Source organism: Grampus griseus (assembly GCF_964374135.1).
Source record: "Grampus griseus genome assembly, chromosome: 7".
NCBI lineage: Eukaryota > Metazoa > Chordata > Mammalia > Artiodactyla > Delphinidae > Grampus > Grampus griseus.
Window position 1 is genome coordinate 50,355,372 of NC_139001.1, and position 16,710 is coordinate 50,372,081.

The 16,710-nt window shown below is 34.4% G+C and overlaps 1 protein-coding gene across 2 annotated transcripts in view; it reads right to left on the reverse strand.

The window, feature by feature from the left end:
- Positions 1 to 16,710, reverse strand: part of DNAJC10 (DnaJ heat shock protein family (Hsp40) member C10) — a 59,735-nt gene that overhangs the window by 6,789 nt on the left and 36,236 nt on the right. For both annotated transcript variants that reach the window (XM_082658633.1, XM_082658634.1), the window contains exons 12-21: positions 16,209 to 16,298; positions 15,323 to 15,436; positions 13,675 to 13,789; positions 8,513 to 8,640; positions 8,100 to 8,216; positions 4,017 to 4,118; positions 2,654 to 2,809; positions 1,576 to 1,709; positions 865 to 918; positions 445 to 592 (exon numbers count right to left, since the gene is read on the reverse strand). In XM_082658633.1, the coding sequence (XP_082514759.1) occupies positions 445 to 592; positions 865 to 918; positions 1,576 to 1,709; positions 2,654 to 2,809; positions 4,017 to 4,118; positions 8,100 to 8,216; positions 8,513 to 8,640; positions 13,675 to 13,789; positions 15,323 to 15,436; positions 16,209 to 16,298 (1,158 nt within the window). The remainder of the gene's footprint in view (positions 1 to 444; positions 593 to 864; positions 919 to 1,575; positions 1,710 to 2,653; positions 2,810 to 4,016; positions 4,119 to 8,099; positions 8,217 to 8,512; positions 8,641 to 13,674; positions 13,790 to 15,322; positions 15,437 to 16,208; positions 16,299 to 16,710) is intronic.

Sequence of the window (16,710 nt, forward strand, 5' to 3'; positions counted from 1 at the left end):
CTGGTAATATGAGACTTGTTAAGAGGCACATATGATTGAGTCTAGATGATAGATGATGAAGGCTTGAACAAAAGGCTAGCAGAGGAGATGATAGGAGATGACAGATTTGAAGGGCATTTAGGAGATAGAACTGATAGGATCTAGTGACTGCCTGGATGGCAGCAGAGTAATGGTGATGGGAAGAAAATAAGTAACAAGCAGAAGTGAGGTTTCTGGCTATTTTGGTTAAGAAGACAATGTCAACCAAGATAAGGATGTTAGCTAAAAGCTTTAATAAGGAAGGAAGAAATCTACTGCAAAGATAATAATCACAGAAATGGAACAGAGTTTTTTAAATTCAAGGAAACTTTTAAGAAATAAAATTATATTTACTATGTCTTATCTACTTATTAAAACATGCCAGTGACCACAACTTATTTAAGAAGCTAGACATGACGTACTTACCCTAGCCAAGAGCTCAAACTCTGGAGCAAAGTTTTGGCAAGGTCCACACCAAGGAGCATAGAAATCAACCACCCAATGGTTTTTCCCTTGTAAAACTTTTTCATTGAAAGTCTGAGGCGTTAGATCTATAGATGCTTGAGGTAAAAATCTGTGACAAGGGATGAAAATTACTTTTCATTATACAAAACCAAACCAAACATCTAAAATAGAATACTGCAAATTGTTCTAAGTTAAATGACTTCAAAGAATGACAATGTAATAATGTAATAAAGCACAACCTTATCTTGGTAAATTATTCTTTACTAAGTACTTTAAAATGCTAGAACCTTAAACAACTCAGTAAATTTAGCTACAGACATGACAGGAAGGTAAATAGCATTGAGTATAATTTATACAATGATACATATTTTAATTACTCACCCTAGACCCCAGATTCTTAGGGAATAAGCATCCCTATTCCAACCATTGTAACTACTGAAAGAAGAAAAAATACATAAGTTGTAGACAGTTATTTTCTATTACTGGACATGTTCAGAAAACAATCTCTTTGTAGCAATTTAAAAGATAAGTTTAGTTGACTGACTTCATCTAGCATCTCTTTTCTCAGATATACCTAGCTGCAAATACTGCTTACATGGCTTTCCAAATATATTTTTCTCTAGTCTCGATGTCTTTTTGTACTCTAGACAGACCTGAATGTTTAGCCGCCTGCTGGACATCTCCTATAGATCTGTGGTAATGGCAAAACTCAAAATCTCCAGGGCTTTACTTTCTGAACCTTTATTCCAGTTATTACTGTCTATCAAATTCCTACCCACTTTTTAAGACCCATGAGGACTAGTGGAAAGAATGTGAGCAAAAACCCTCTGGTAGAATACCTGAAACCAAATAGGGGCTTAATAAGTGTTCTTCCTCTCCTCATTTTCTTTACAAGATTGTCAGCTTCATGATCAGTGGGACTATTCAATTCACTTTTCATCTTGTAAATTTCTCATTAGCACACTATCTTAAACATGGTGGGCTCCCAAAAATACTGGTGGTTTAACTTTTATTTAGTTAGGATAACTTTTAAATTTTAACTGTATAAATAAATGATTATATAAACATCTTCAAATTTTAGAGAACACTTACTGATATTGATAAGCTTTATTTGATTTTGGGGGAAAAAATCTTATCTCAGGGTATCTCCGAACATTTTCTTGGGAACAAAAAGAGTGATATTGTTGGCAGTTTATACTGCCCACATTGATAAGTCCAGTTAATGTCTATAAAAGAAAAAAAGATCAAAGTAATTAGAATAAAATTACTATAACTATTTTATATATGTTTACAATAGAGAAATAGTCACTGTGAGATGATTACTATATTATTTATCAGTGATTTTCACCAAAAAAAAATGGGTAAGGGCTTAAAACATAACAGAACATTTATAGTAATGCACTGGAAATCTAATTTTGTAGTCAAGAACTTATTACAATTATTGCAGATTAAATAATTGATTTTGTTCATCTACGACATGGGGAAAATTGTGTGGTTATAAAATTCAAAGTGTTAGAAACCAAGAACTAATGAAGTTCTTTGCAATGGTATTTCAAAGAGTTACTTTTTCAAATGCGGCCATGGGTCACAGCATACTGAGTCACGCCCAAATTTAAAAATTTTATTGAAAAGAGCAGAAAATTATATTATTATGAATTTAAGATACTAAATAATTTTAACTCTTAGGTTTATTATTTATCTTAGAAATAAATACAAAATAGTAATTTCATTTTCCATTCTGGTATTTAAATAATTTGTTCCTGATCCTTCATGATTTATACTGCTCTGTAGGAAATTTAAAAATCTGTTTCATTGATCAAGGCCATTTTTTTCTTACTTTAAAGTCTCACAATATTGTGAAGAAACTGTATCCTTAAGCTCTAAAAATGAAGACGTAGAAAAAATGTTAATAGGAAATAAAGGAGATCTTTGTGTTGATGCTGGCAGAAATTTGGTCAAATATACACCAAGTGACATAGAAAAAAGGGTAATTATTCTATACTATTCATATACCAGACAGAAGCAGAGTTGAAATCTAATTGGTATATAAAAAGTGATCAGAACTTTTATTAAGTGATAATCTAGAGGCGGGTTCACTCAGTTTCAAAATAATTGTTAAATAAACATTCTTAGTAAATGTTAAGATTTACAATAAACTATTTTACTACACCCGGGCCATTCTTTTCCATTCTGGCATTAAGACTTGACACGGATGACACCACGGAGAATAGAAATCAACCATCCAGACTTCGTCATGTTTTCTTTGTTTAACTAGTTCATTGAAAGTGGTGGGTGTCAAGGAGATCACTGAAGGATTCATAAGATCCTAAAGAGAATACAACGTTCATTGTAACAGATATAAAAAGGAGTAGTTCATATATTCTTGGCAAATTGTTGGTATATGTCATTTAGAAAGGTTCCTGTTTCTGAATAATCAAAAGATACATTAGGATATATAAAGAGAATCTATAGTGAATTATTTTAAAAAGAAATGATCCATAATTTATTTTTTAAGTTTGGATTTTGCCAATCAGTCTTATTAAATCAAGGTATACTTTCTTATTTTATACATCACTAAAATCATCTTAGGTAGAGAAAAGAGGCAACTTTAATTAAGGATAGAGGTAGATGAGGCAAGAGTTCCAAGAGCTGCCCAGATGTCTACACAGGCCATATAGTTCAATAATTGGTTTGGAAATGACCCTTTAATTATTTATGGAAAGCCTACTATTCTATTTTTCTGACATTCCGACGAGATACTGCACAACCTCAGATCACTTGCTCCAAATACTGTTTTAACAGAGCTTCAGTCTATCATGATTGGGTAATACTAATGAAGATGTTCGCTTCCCTGGGGAAACAATTAAAAACAACACAAAACAAAACACTATTACTTTGGAGGAGGAGGGAGAGATGAGCAGGACAGAAAGTAGAATGGTCACTGCACGGATAATAAGCTAGAATTGTTCATTTCTTTCTTAGGAGTTTCCCTGTAACTATTTTAGTCAATTAAGACCATTAGTGAGAAAAAAGGAGATGTTGTAGATGTAGAGCAGTTCTGGGCTAATAACACAGCAGGCTCGGCATAAGCTGCCTGGGCTTGAAGAAGCCCTCCATTGGTGGTTGGGGTAAGACTGTCCTTAGCCACATATTTTTTGGAATTATACAAGAATGGGGCTCACTGCTGTCTCATCTATATGAGACTGAAAAGAAATAATCTGTGGTAATTCTACCTGAGAAAACAGGGAAAGGGGGTGACAAGGCTTTATGTAAAAGTTACAATTTCATGTGTTAATAAATGTGTCCATAAGTACAAAGCACTATACTAGGTAACAAACAAAACATATACTTGCTATAAACTCTGAAAATAAGTCTATAATATTTAAAAGAGTAGAAAATTTAACAAATTAATGTTGTCAGAAAATGTTTTGGCATAAAAAGAACAAATCCTATTATTAAACATTATCAAATATTCATACAAAGTGTAAACATACATGGAAGGATTTATAGCCACAGGCTATAACTTAAAATACCTCTACGAACTCCAAGATCTGTTCAGCAGAGTGATGTCCTTCATATTCATGAATGTTGGACTGGTTGAATACCACTGTTGTTGGATAAGCCTGAATGTTATACTGTTAGGAATAAGAATACAAATTAAACAAAGATTTTATACACTTTACCCAATTGTTTCAAATTCATAACCAGCTTGCCTTTATTTAAGTAACAACAACAAGATTTTAAAAACTCATTGCTAAACTGCTGGTGACTGAAAAATTTTAGCCTGGCCAGATTTAGCAAAGGAAATAGATTTATTGTTGTACTCCTGAGTATCTGATCCTTATTTATAGTTACTCCATTAGCCATAAAATCCACAGGCACTGAAACACTGAGAAGTGAGTATGGGTAATTATTAGCTTGGTCCTCTTCTGCTCTCCTGAACCAAGGTGTATGAGGATGTAAAGAGCAGACTAATCTCTAGCTTGAGTGGTTTTTTTTTAATACCATAATAAACACTCCAATTTGTTTAGAAGTAGAAGAAAAATCAAGGAAATAATAATAGCAAGAATAAGGAAATAAATTAATAATTCATGGGTATAGAACCATATTTTAGGTTAAAGAATTATGAATCATGCCCTAAAAATGAGGTCACTTTTTATTCTTTGATCAATTCAGCTTTTATGGTAAAAAATACTATAATTTCCTCCTCAGAATTAGTATGAACACTAATCCAGGAAGCACTTCTCTAAAGTTTTTCTTATTTATTTTTTTAAAAAGTTATAAAGAGATCCCTATCTGTGGATTTGCTGTAGCTGAACTTTGTATCCTCAAAGTTGAAAAGCACTCATTAGCAAATTGGAATCTTTGACTAGGATTCAAAAATAATTTTAGAAAAAACAATGGAAACATTTATCAAACTTTCATAAATAAGCACAAATAACCCATTATATGAACAAAACAATAATTTTATCTAACATTTGACAAGTCCTTATTATGTGCTGAGCACCTTTTTAGCAGTGACACATGGAGTTTCTCATCTGTTCCTCACAACAATTCTATTCAGAAGCTAAAATTACTAAGTCAACTTTATAGATGAGGAAACTGAGGTACTGAGAGGCGAACTGACTTGGTCAAGTTAACCAATTATTGAGTAGTGAATCCTGACCTCTATTCCAGGTGAATTTGATGCAATAGTTTTAAATCTTTAAACTCTGCTTAATTATCTATAGGATATTTAAAAGTTGAGATTAAAAGTAGAAAAACTACAGGAATTCAAATTAATTAGTTTATCACAATATTTTATCTTTGCTTAGCACCTTTTTAAAGTTGCATACAAGGCATTCAAAAGAAAGGCCTTATTTATTTCATTTTTAAAACTTATTTTAATGAAATTTCAAACATAATGAAAAGAGAATAATCTAACAAACACTCACATATACCTCTGCTACATTTAAAGATGATTAACTTTTCTGCCATTCTGGCAGACTGTTGAAAGTTCTTTCTTGATCCCATTTCCTTTCCTCCCTGACACCAGGAAAGAGCACGTATCCAATCCATTGATGTTTTACACTTTGGCTACATGCATATGTATCCCTAAGCAGTACACTGCAATGTTTCAGCACTTATAAATAAACTTTCTATAATTTCATCATACTCTATACTATTCTGCAACCTGCTTTTTCCATTATATTCTTGAGATTTACCCATGCTGGTAAAGACAGATCTAGTTTTAAGTCCTCTATGGTTATTCCACTCTGTGACTGGATAATTAATTTATTCATGTACTTGCTACTGTCAGCTAAACTTAAAAAAAAATTTGATGGATGGGGTGTATGACTATTGCTATAATTTGTACTTTCTTGATGACTAGTGAAGTCGAACATTTTCCATATTTATTGAATTGCCTCCTTTACAAAATTTCTGTACACTTTCTCATTTTTCTTCTATTAAAAAAAATTGATTTGTAGTCTTTAAATATTCTGGACAGTAAGGTTTTGTCAGTTATATGTGCTGCAAATATTTCCTCACTCTGTTGTTTGCTTTGACTTTATAGTCTCTTTCTTCGAAAATAGTTTTAAACATTTAACGTAGCCAAATTCATTCCCATTCATAATTTTTATCCTTAGTGTATGTGTGCCTACACAGGCATGCATGTCTGTGTGGAATGAAATTATTCCTCACACAGATGCATAAAGATTTCACCCTACATTTACTTCTATTATGCTTGCCTTTTTTTTTTTTTTTTTTTTGTGGTGTGTGGGCCTCTCACTGTTGTGGCCTCTCCCGTTGCAGAGCACAGGTTCCGGACGCGCAGGCTCAGCAGCCATGGCTCATGGGCCCAGCCGCTCCGCGGCATGTGGGATCTTCCTGGACCGGGGCACAAACCCGTGTCCCCTGCATTCGGCAGGTGGACTCTCAACCACTGCGCCACCAGGGAAGCCCTCTATTATGTTTTTAAAACACATTCTTTTTTAAAAAAAAATTGAGGTATAGTTTACAATAGTTAGTTTCAATTGTACAGCAAAATGATTCAGTTTTATATATATATATTTCAGATTATTTTCCACTAGAGCTTATTACAAGATATTGAATATAATTCTCTGTGCTATACAGTAAGTCTTTGTTGCTTATCTGTTTTATGTATAGTAGTGTGTATCTGTTAATCCCATACCCCTATCTGTCCCCCTTGCAAGCTTTGGTAACGGTAAGTTTCTGTGAGCCTGTTTCTGTTTTGTGTATATACATTTGTATTTTTTTAGATTCCACATGTAGGTGATTTCACATAATATTTGGCTTTCTCTGTCTGACTGACTTCACTAAGTATAATACTCTCTAGGTCCATCCATGTTGCTGAAAATGGCAATATTTCATTCTTTTTAATGGCTGAGTAATATTATACACACACACACACACACGTATCTTCTTAAGCCAACTGTCTGTTGATGGGCACTTGGGTTGTTTCCATGTCTTGGCTATTGTAAATAGTGCTGCTGTGAACACCAGGGTGCACAAAATCTCCTCAAATTAGTTTTTGCTTTTTCTGGATATATATCCAGGAGTGGGGTTGCTGGATCATATGGCAGCTCTATTTTTAGTTTAAGGAAACTTCATACTGTTTTCCATAGTGGCTGCACCAATTTATATTCTCACCAACAGTGTACGAGGGTTTCCTTTTCTCCACACCCTCTCCAGCATTTATTATTGTTTGTAGACTTTTTGATGACAGCTATTTTGACTGGTATGAGGTGATACCTCATTGTGGTTTTAATTTCTCTAATAGTTAGTGAGTTGAGCATCTTTTCATATGCCTGTTGGCCATCTGTATATCTTCATCATAATAATTACTTAAAATCATCAGATATCCAGTGTTCAAGTTTCCCCAGTTATCTCTATTGTTTTTTTCTGGAGTTTATTTGAACTGCATCCACACAAGGCCTAGACACTGCATTTGAATGATATGTCTTGTAAGTCTTTTTCATCTCTTTTTTCCTTCTTTCAATGTATATATCCAATAAACTGGTGTTTGTCCTGTAAAGTTCTCTACATGCTGGGACTTGAAGATTGTATGTACCTGGTGTCACTTGACATGTTCCTCTGTCATTGGATTTCCTATACACTGATATCTGGAGGCTTGATTTAGGTTTTTTTCCCCCCAAGGATATTTTATAATTTCTAGTTCTTCCTAAACTGAAGAGTATTTATTAACCTAAGAAAATATGTTGTATGTAAACAAAAGTTAAGAAGCTTGTTTAATTTCTATTAACTACACTTAAAAGACAAAGAATAAAAACTATAGACCACCAAAAGGTAATATTAAGTTAAAAAAAATCTTAAATAATTGAAAAATCAAATAATCATGTATTTTATCAAGTCAACTAAATATTTTTCTGAGTTTCATAAATAAGACCCTGTCTACATTGAACCACATATTATCTATTTACATTTACTCCAATCATAATTTTATATCATTTTGTTGAAGTTATTTCTTTAAATAATTTGTTACTACTCTAAATGTTAGATGTACATTTGAAAGTTATTTTATTGCTTTAACATTAGGCTGCCAAAACATTTTACAAAAACATTAATTAGAATAAATTTTTTGTACTTTGCCTTACCATGTTACAGAGTCCCTCGTGAACTGTACAATCTAATGTACCAAACTTCAGCTGACCGTAAAGATGCTTTGATGCTTTTCGTAACTCTGGCAATAAAGCTCGACATGGTGGACACCACTATGAAAGAAAAAATATTCATAAGCACTGAGCCAAATGAAACAAAAAAACACCATTTTTACAACAAGCAAATTCTAAGTAAGACAAACCATACTTAGTTACAAATCTTATGCATTTATATTCTCAGTCCTTGGAGGGGAGGGGCAAGTATATCAGCCTTTCCTAGAATATGTGGCAGTGGCCAAACTGAGTAACATGATTCTAATATTCATGGTTCAAGGTTACCCAGAAAATGTTTTTTTGCTGCGACAAGAGAAAATGACAATATCGAAATTTGACAGATAAACATAACTTACAGGGGCAAAAAAATCAACTAGCCATGGTTCTTTGTCATTGGCAGGAAAATTTTGAGGTCCCAGTGTGGTAACATGAGAATTAACACTTTCTTTGGCAAAGGCAAGTATATCATAAAGAATCTTCTTTCCTTTGAAACAGAGAAAGAGAAAAATTAAAATCTACATTCTGTCTTTTTATCCATAGAAACATTTCAAAGCTTTTGTACTTGAAATATTAAAGAGAAGATAAACTTATTAACAAATTGATTTTGTTGAAGTTTTAGTGTTATGTATACTATATACACATAGGTTTGCTCTGCCAGGAGAAACCTTTCCTTTACTCTGTTTCTTAGAGGATGAGATAAAATGTCAAGATCTCTTTGAAAAGTTCCTTCATCCTCAGAGGCAGAATAATTTCCTTGCAGTGTCGAGTTCTTTTTGCTTACCTGAACTACTGTTACAGCCTCTTAAATCTGTTTCTTCAACCTAGACTTCTCTTATGAATTCAAAACCTGTATTACCAACTGCCCAGTGGAAATATTTACTGATGTCATATAAACATTTTAAACAAAATATATCCAAATTGATGTTGGGCTATTTTCCCCTAAACTTGCTCCTTTTCTCACCTTCCCTACCTTGGCAATGGCATAATCATCCACTAGGTGCCTAAATAAGATGTCCCGGAGTTATTCTTGCCTTCTTTCTTTGTATCATAGCTCCATCTCCTACCATCTCCAACCCCAATTTAGGCTACTGCCTAAATTCAGTCTGACCTACTGAAATAACCAAGCTGGTCTTTCTGTTCTGCCTTCCTTAACTAATTCATTTTCTACATTGCTACCATAGGCAAGTTACAAAAACATTCATCTGATCATGTTGTCCCCTTGCTTAAAGACCACTGCCTAAAGAATATACTCCTTAGGGCTTCCCTGGTGGCGCAGTTGTTGAGAGTCCACCTGCCGATGCAGGGGACACGGGTTCGTGCCCCAGTCCGGGAAGATACAACATGCCGCGGAGCGGCTAGGCCCGTGAGCCATGGCCGCTGAGCCTGTGCATCCGGAGCCTGTGCTCCGCAACGGGAGAGGCCACAGCAGTGAGAGGCCCGAGTACCGCAAAAAAAAAAAAAAAAAAAAAAAAATATATATATATATATGATATACTCCTTGGCTTGGCAAATAATAGCTTTCTTAGGACCAGCACATAGTCCATTTTCCCATGTGCCCTCTGATTTATTCACTCGATAGTCAATATTAAGTCAAGCACCTATTATGTGTCAGGTCCTGTTTTAAATGCCATAGTGCATGCAAAATTAAAAAAGATACAGACCTTCTCCTTAAGGAGTTCACAGGCCAGTAGAAGAGAGAGATTTTTCATAAATATTTAAATAGAGTGAAAAATGACACCACATTCTCCTGCTTTTTTCTCACTCTTTAGCTGCTGCTGCTTGAATTGCTTCATGAATTCTATCTTTGACAGTCCCTTAAAAGTGACCCACAGGGCCCTGATTTTGTCTCTCTATGCACTTTTGACAAGCTTATACTCACCCAATGCTTCAATTACCATTGATATGATGATCATTTGTACCTACAGCTTTAGCCCAAACTCTTCTCCTAAGGACCAGGCCTATATTCAACTGTGAACTGGGGGTGTCTACTCCATGGCACCTCCTCCCCCAGGGTTCTCTTCCTCACGGAATGGTGCAATCAGTCACTCAGCTGCCAATTCACCAAGTCAGAAGTTTGGGTTTCCTTTTCTTATTCCCCTACATCTAAAATCTAAACACAATCATTGGGGCTTCCCTGGTGGCACAGTGGTTGAGAATCCGCCTCCCAATGCAGGGGACACAGGTTCAATCCCTGGTCCAGGAAGATCCCACATGCTGTGGAGCAACTAAGCCCGTGCGCCACAACTACTGAGCCTGTGCTCTAGAGCCCGTGAGCCACAACTACTGAAGCCTGCACGCCCTAGATCCGGTGCTCCACAACAAGAGAAGCCACTGTAATGAGAAGCCCATGCACTGCAATGAAGAGTAGTCCCCGCTCACCGCAACTAGAGAAAGACTGCACACAGCAACAAAGACCCAATGCAGCCAAAAAAAAAAAACACCCCCCCACAAAACCAAAACACCCCCCCAAAACCCCCCACAATCATCAAGTTATACTGATTTGTATTCTTGGTATTTAAAAACTCTGTCCACTTCTTTTCATCCACATTACCACTATTTAGATAAGGTAGCCATCTCCTCTTACATAAATGACTGCATCAGACTTCTACCTGCTCTCCTTTCGTCCAATTTTTGTTTCTATCCATTCTAGGCAGCCAGTCGCCTTTCTAAAATGTAGAACTAGTTGAATCATATCTCTGCTTAAATCCATGAATCCCTCTGCTTTGCCTCCAGGATAGAGTCCAAATTACTTTACCTGACAGAGGAAACACATAATTTGGACCCCTGGTGCCCTCTCAAGCCTCAAGTCTCATTCCTTTCCACACTCAACATTCCAGTTATCCTGAAATTCTTGCTTTCTAAGAATGAATGAGGTACCCTTTTATTTCAGAATCCATGAATACATTTGCTGGTTCCTGGGGTTGGAATGTGTTTAACACCTCTTTATTTGTATAACCATTACTTCTACTTTAGATCTTAATGAAGAGCTTGCTTTCTCTAACCTCAGAAAATTATTCCATCTATATGTTCTGCCTAAGTGCAACCCATACTTCTCTCTTATGGTAGTCAGTCTCCAAGATAGCCCCCAATGATCCCTACCTCAGGTACTCATACCATTGCTGTACCAGAGTTGGTGGATGTGACCAATAGGATATGGTGGATGTGACCAATAGGATATGGTGGATGTGACGGTTTATATTATCTGAGATCAGATTATCATTGCTTGTGTGTGTGTGTGTGTCTCTCTCTCTCATAAGTCATTCTGAGAGGAGTAGCCATACAGAGAGGCCCACCTGGTAAGGAACTGAGGCCTCCTGACTATGCCATGAGTCAGCTCGGAACCAAATCTGCCAGCCTCAGTCTAACCTTCAGATGGCTGTAGTCCTTACCCACCCTGACTGCAACCTCATGAGAAAACCTGAGCCAGAACCACTCAGCTAAGCTGTTCTCAGAATCCTGAACACCAAAAACAGTGTGAGTTAATAAATGTTTGTTGTTTTAAGCTGCTAAGTTTTGGGGTAATTTATTACTCAGAAATAGATAATACTCCTCACTTCAGACATTTTAAAAGTTGACCATCTACTTGTCTGTTTTCTCTACTAGTTCATAATGTTCATAATAAACACCTATTTAAATCCAATACTCAACACCTATTTAAATACAAAGAAATAATACAAGTTACACTATAAAGTTAGTGACAAAATACAAAAGGAAGTACTTGGGTATTCATGGTATATTACAGGGAGAAAATGCTTTATGCAAAGTTTTGAAGGGTGACTGGGAGTTTGCTAAATATTTTGAGGGGCAGGAAGAAATGATTACAATGCAGGAGCAAGAAAAAAATCTTGTGTAAAGGCATAGGAGTGAAAGAACATTTTCAGTGATCTACAAGTAGCGGAGCTAATATTATTTGGAGGGGCAGAGGTGGGAGATGAGGCTGGAAAAACAGGCAGAGGCAGAGAGTGAATGTACCCTATTAATTTGACAACTATTTACTGAGCTACTACGCACCAGCATCCTAAGTGCTGGAAATACAGTGGTGAGCAAGACAAAGTCATTGCTCCTATGCTAAGGAATCTGAAGTTTATTCTAAAAGAGATCAGGAGATTCAAGGCAAAAAAGTGACATGTGAATGTTCTAGGTATTCTAGGGTAATAAATCTGCAGATAAAACAAGTAATTAATTGTAAAGAGAAAATGCTATGAGACAATTATATTGGAGAATATTAAAGAAGATGAAGGAGATGATGGACCTGAAATAAGGCAGTGAGGGGGAATCTGAGAAATATTTCAGAGGAACAGAACTCCATTATTAAAACTTGGGTCATTTCCAGCACTTTCAGGAGGTGGCATAGTTTAGCGTGGCTATAAGCATAGGCTTTGGAGTCAGACACACTTGGATACAAAATCTACCTTGACCAATTACTGGTTGTCATGGGCAAGTTACTTTATCTTTCTGAGCCTCAGTTTTCTCCCTTGCTGGGTTGTTGTGAAGATAAAGATGGATATGCACAATATGCAAATTCTTTTAGAAAAACATCTCATTTATAAAAAGTACTGAATAAACAGTAGTTACTGTTAAGTTTATCTTGTCAAGTCTTTGCTCACAGAATTCCTTCAGTCTACAGGGCCTCACTTGTTTTTCTCTTATTTGCTTTGGGAAATTAAGTATTCAAATGTCATTTTAATTCAAAGATCACCTCCTGACCTATACTATGCAAAAGTCTCTTTATTTAATCTTATAATTTATACATAATGACTACTACAATGTTTTTCATATTTTCTTATAAATCTCCCTCCTCTCACCCACCACTAGATGATATTTTAAGCTTCTTGAGAGCACAGTCCATGTCTTATAATTTTGCATTCCTAACACCTAAAAGAGTGCTTGTCTTGTAACAGGCATAGTTATCAATATCTGTTATTTACTAACTGTGTTATAGTCAGTAGTTTATGTCTCTCTTTTGCTACATTTGACCTTTTTTAGGACAGGGACGATGATGTATTCCAAACCCTAGGAATTGGAACTGTACTTTCAGGATGCAGGGCTAAAGTCCCAAACAAGGTGAAATGCAGAAATATAAATTCAAGAGAGATAACAAAGCAGTTAATGGAGATGTCTGGTCATCTAGTGTTTGAAAAATCCAAAACAATATCTAGAAATTGCCCCTAATGATTGAGATGCTACATTTGGCATACTGAAATGGAAACTAGGTGTTTCTTATTTTTGTCAACAAGACAAACCCTGAAATTCCTTACTAGCCTGACAAGTCATCAGAGCTCTTACTGAAACAGTGATCAAAATATTGGGGAGAAAAAAGAGATTTATTTTAAACAGTAAAGAAGATAAAACAACTATATTTAATTCAAAATATCTTTCCCCACAAGAAACAAATTTACTAATAAGTGAGAACAAAGTTATTTTTCATAATCATGTCCATATAAAACAAGGTTAAAAAGTAGAATTAAGAATTACTATTTGAAAATTGAGAAATTTTTATCACTTTTTCCCTTCTTACCATGATGAATTTCAAATTCCTTAGTTCCTTGTCCTTTAAATACTGCTAGACATGGCTGAAAAACATAGAGATTACTACAGATGTCTGGTGCAGAGGAACAGTCAAACTTGCCAACCTAAAGTATAAAGAGAAGGTTTAGTCCGTTGAAAATAAAATCTTACCCATTCAGTTAAATATTCATAAGGATAATCCAAAAATGACATTGCTATAACAACGCAGCTTCTAAACAGAAGTTAATGGACCATGAAAGTAAGTGACAGAACTAATTAATTTACATTTAATACTGAAACTAAATTTAGTTATAAAAAAAAAATGCCTCCTAGAGATTTCAAGAACCTGAGAGGAAATTTCCAAGAAAATATTAAGTTGTTTAAGAAACCACCCTTCTAAAAATGTAGAGAATATTTATATAATCGTGGGGTGGGGGAAAGAGAGAACGTCTTAAGAGAGACCCTACAAGCAGAAATAATAAAGAAAAAGGTTCACATTTTCATATGGTATGGAAAAAAAAATCCAGTGGGCAAATGATAAACCAAATATTTGTAGCATTTAAGACAAAGGATCTATTAAGAAATAAAAATATGAACATCCTATCAGGAGAAAGAAAATGGGCCAGAGACATACATGGAAAATAAAGTAGAAAGCAAATAAATGAAAATGAGTATTATTAACAAATCACTTTTGGCCTATCAGGACAGTGCTAATTATAAAGTGATAATACCAGGGCTGGCACTGGTATAGAGAAATGGCCACTTACATGCTGTCAGTAAGAATATAAACTGATATAAACTTCCTGGAAGACTCTGGTAATGAGGATAAAAAACTTTGAAAAAATATATAACCTTGGTTCAAAAAATTCCTCATACTGCATTTTTGCAGTATATCTTTTTGATATAAAAATGGAAACAAAGTCACCAGTAAAAGAGGATTTGTCAAACAATCATGGTGTAACCATACAGTGAAATACTGCTTGGTCTTTAGGACGATGACTGATACATTTACATACACACACACACACATATATACGTATATATTACACTGGTATGTGGAAAAATTTATATCACTAAATGGAAAATTTTACGAAAGAGAATTTAGTGAATCTAATTTGATTAAAAAGCATACATATAAATTTACATGTATGTCTATTACAATGGCCATTACAATATGCATATATGTGCACACACATACATATGCCCACACTTAAAAAGCTTGAAAGGTTATAACAGTAAATTCTTAGTAGGTTTATTAACAGTGGAGAAAATGCGGATAATTTTTAGGCATCTACTTTAGTTCATTTTAGTGCTTATTTATATATGCTAATTTAAAATAATGAATATGAAATTACTTAAAGAAATAAGAATTTAAAAAAGGGAAAGATATCCTATTCTATAGTATGCATTCCAGAAAAACTATCATACAGATTTATCACATACCAACTACCCAAAAGAAATGAAGGTTAACCTTTTTCGGATATCATTTTAACTTTTAATACAAAAAAGAAAACGCAACAGAAGAACAAAGGCATTTAGGGGTTTCTTAACCTAGAATTTCAAATAAACATTTTTATGTTATTTAAAACATAACTTTATGTACTAAATTAGGAAGAGAGCACGTAAGCAGAAGGCTAGGCAGAATACACTTTTCTTACTTGAATATGTTCATTTTTAAGTAGAGTTTTTAGCTTCTTCAACTCAGGATCATTTGAATTTTCATTTTTTCCAAAATGAAAAAATAAGAGCCACCGATGATGAGCCAAACGATCCTTAAAAGTGATTAAAGAAGAAAGTGATAAAGGAAAAGAAACATAAGAGATGGGAAATCCTAAGAGTTCTATCAATAATTCCTATTTCTTTGACTTAATTTTAACTATCCTACCCATTACTTCAAAATAGTCTAAAATTCAGACCCAGTCATATTATTTTGTAGTTTATTTGTAATAATGCTATATAAATCAATTATATAATATTACACAAAGAAAAGAGTCACTAAATCATAAAATCTTAAAGACGATGACCGTGCCAGGAAAAAGTATGATTTCAACAACACAGAGCCAAAAAGCTGAAAGGTGGGGAAGTCAGATTTCTTCAGGTTTAACAAAAAGTTTGGTAGGGATATAGACTTAGAACACTCTGGGATCAAAAAGTAGAAAAAATAATTGATTCTATTACAAACTGAATATTTCTAAAGTTGCTTCTTAATTCTCAGTAAACAATACAGACAGTTCTCTAAGTGAGAACAAAGAGTTCCAGATCAGATCCAAAGTTGCTTTGTGATCAAAATCTTGCCTTTTCTGGTGCACCTCCTGCAGCCTACCTTCAGGACTAGTTAGGTTTCCAAAACTACAGATCCACACTGAAGCTGCAACGCCAGCAACCCTGGCATTAGAGTTCAACGTAGAACCAACTGATATATATATAAGTCCTTTGAAACTGCTACTTCTTCTCCAAAATGAATATAACAAACGCTGATTTTAAAATGTTAAGTTCTGAAATGTTACCAACATTTAATACTATTTATTATTAAAAAAATATTACCTCTAGTGTGTTTGCCGAAAGTAGTTCAAAATCTGGAAGGTTATGCATTATTTCCAAATATATTTCTTTAGCATCCAATGAATTAAGAAACTAGAAGTAAGAGAATCGTAATCTTTTTAATCAACGTTCACTTATTTTAGTATCTTAGTTTTTCAGTTTTCAGAGAAAGAACTTTTAAGGAAAAAAATCATAGAATTTACACAGTTTTTAAGCTAATTATCCTAAATGTTGTCCTTTTCCAAAAAAAAGAAAACGACAGTATATCATATTGTGGCAATTATTAAACTGGGTTGTTTCTTTAAAAAACAGTGATGTAAAACAAATTTCATTATTAGGTGTTTCATTACCTGGAATTTTCTATTAACTATGCTGCATATTCTATGATAATCCTCAAAATAACCTGGAGTGACCTCTGGCTCACTGGGAAAAAGCTATGTATGGTATGTTCAGTTTAATTTTAATGCTAACATGTTTTACAGAATGCCAATGCTTTATGAATTCT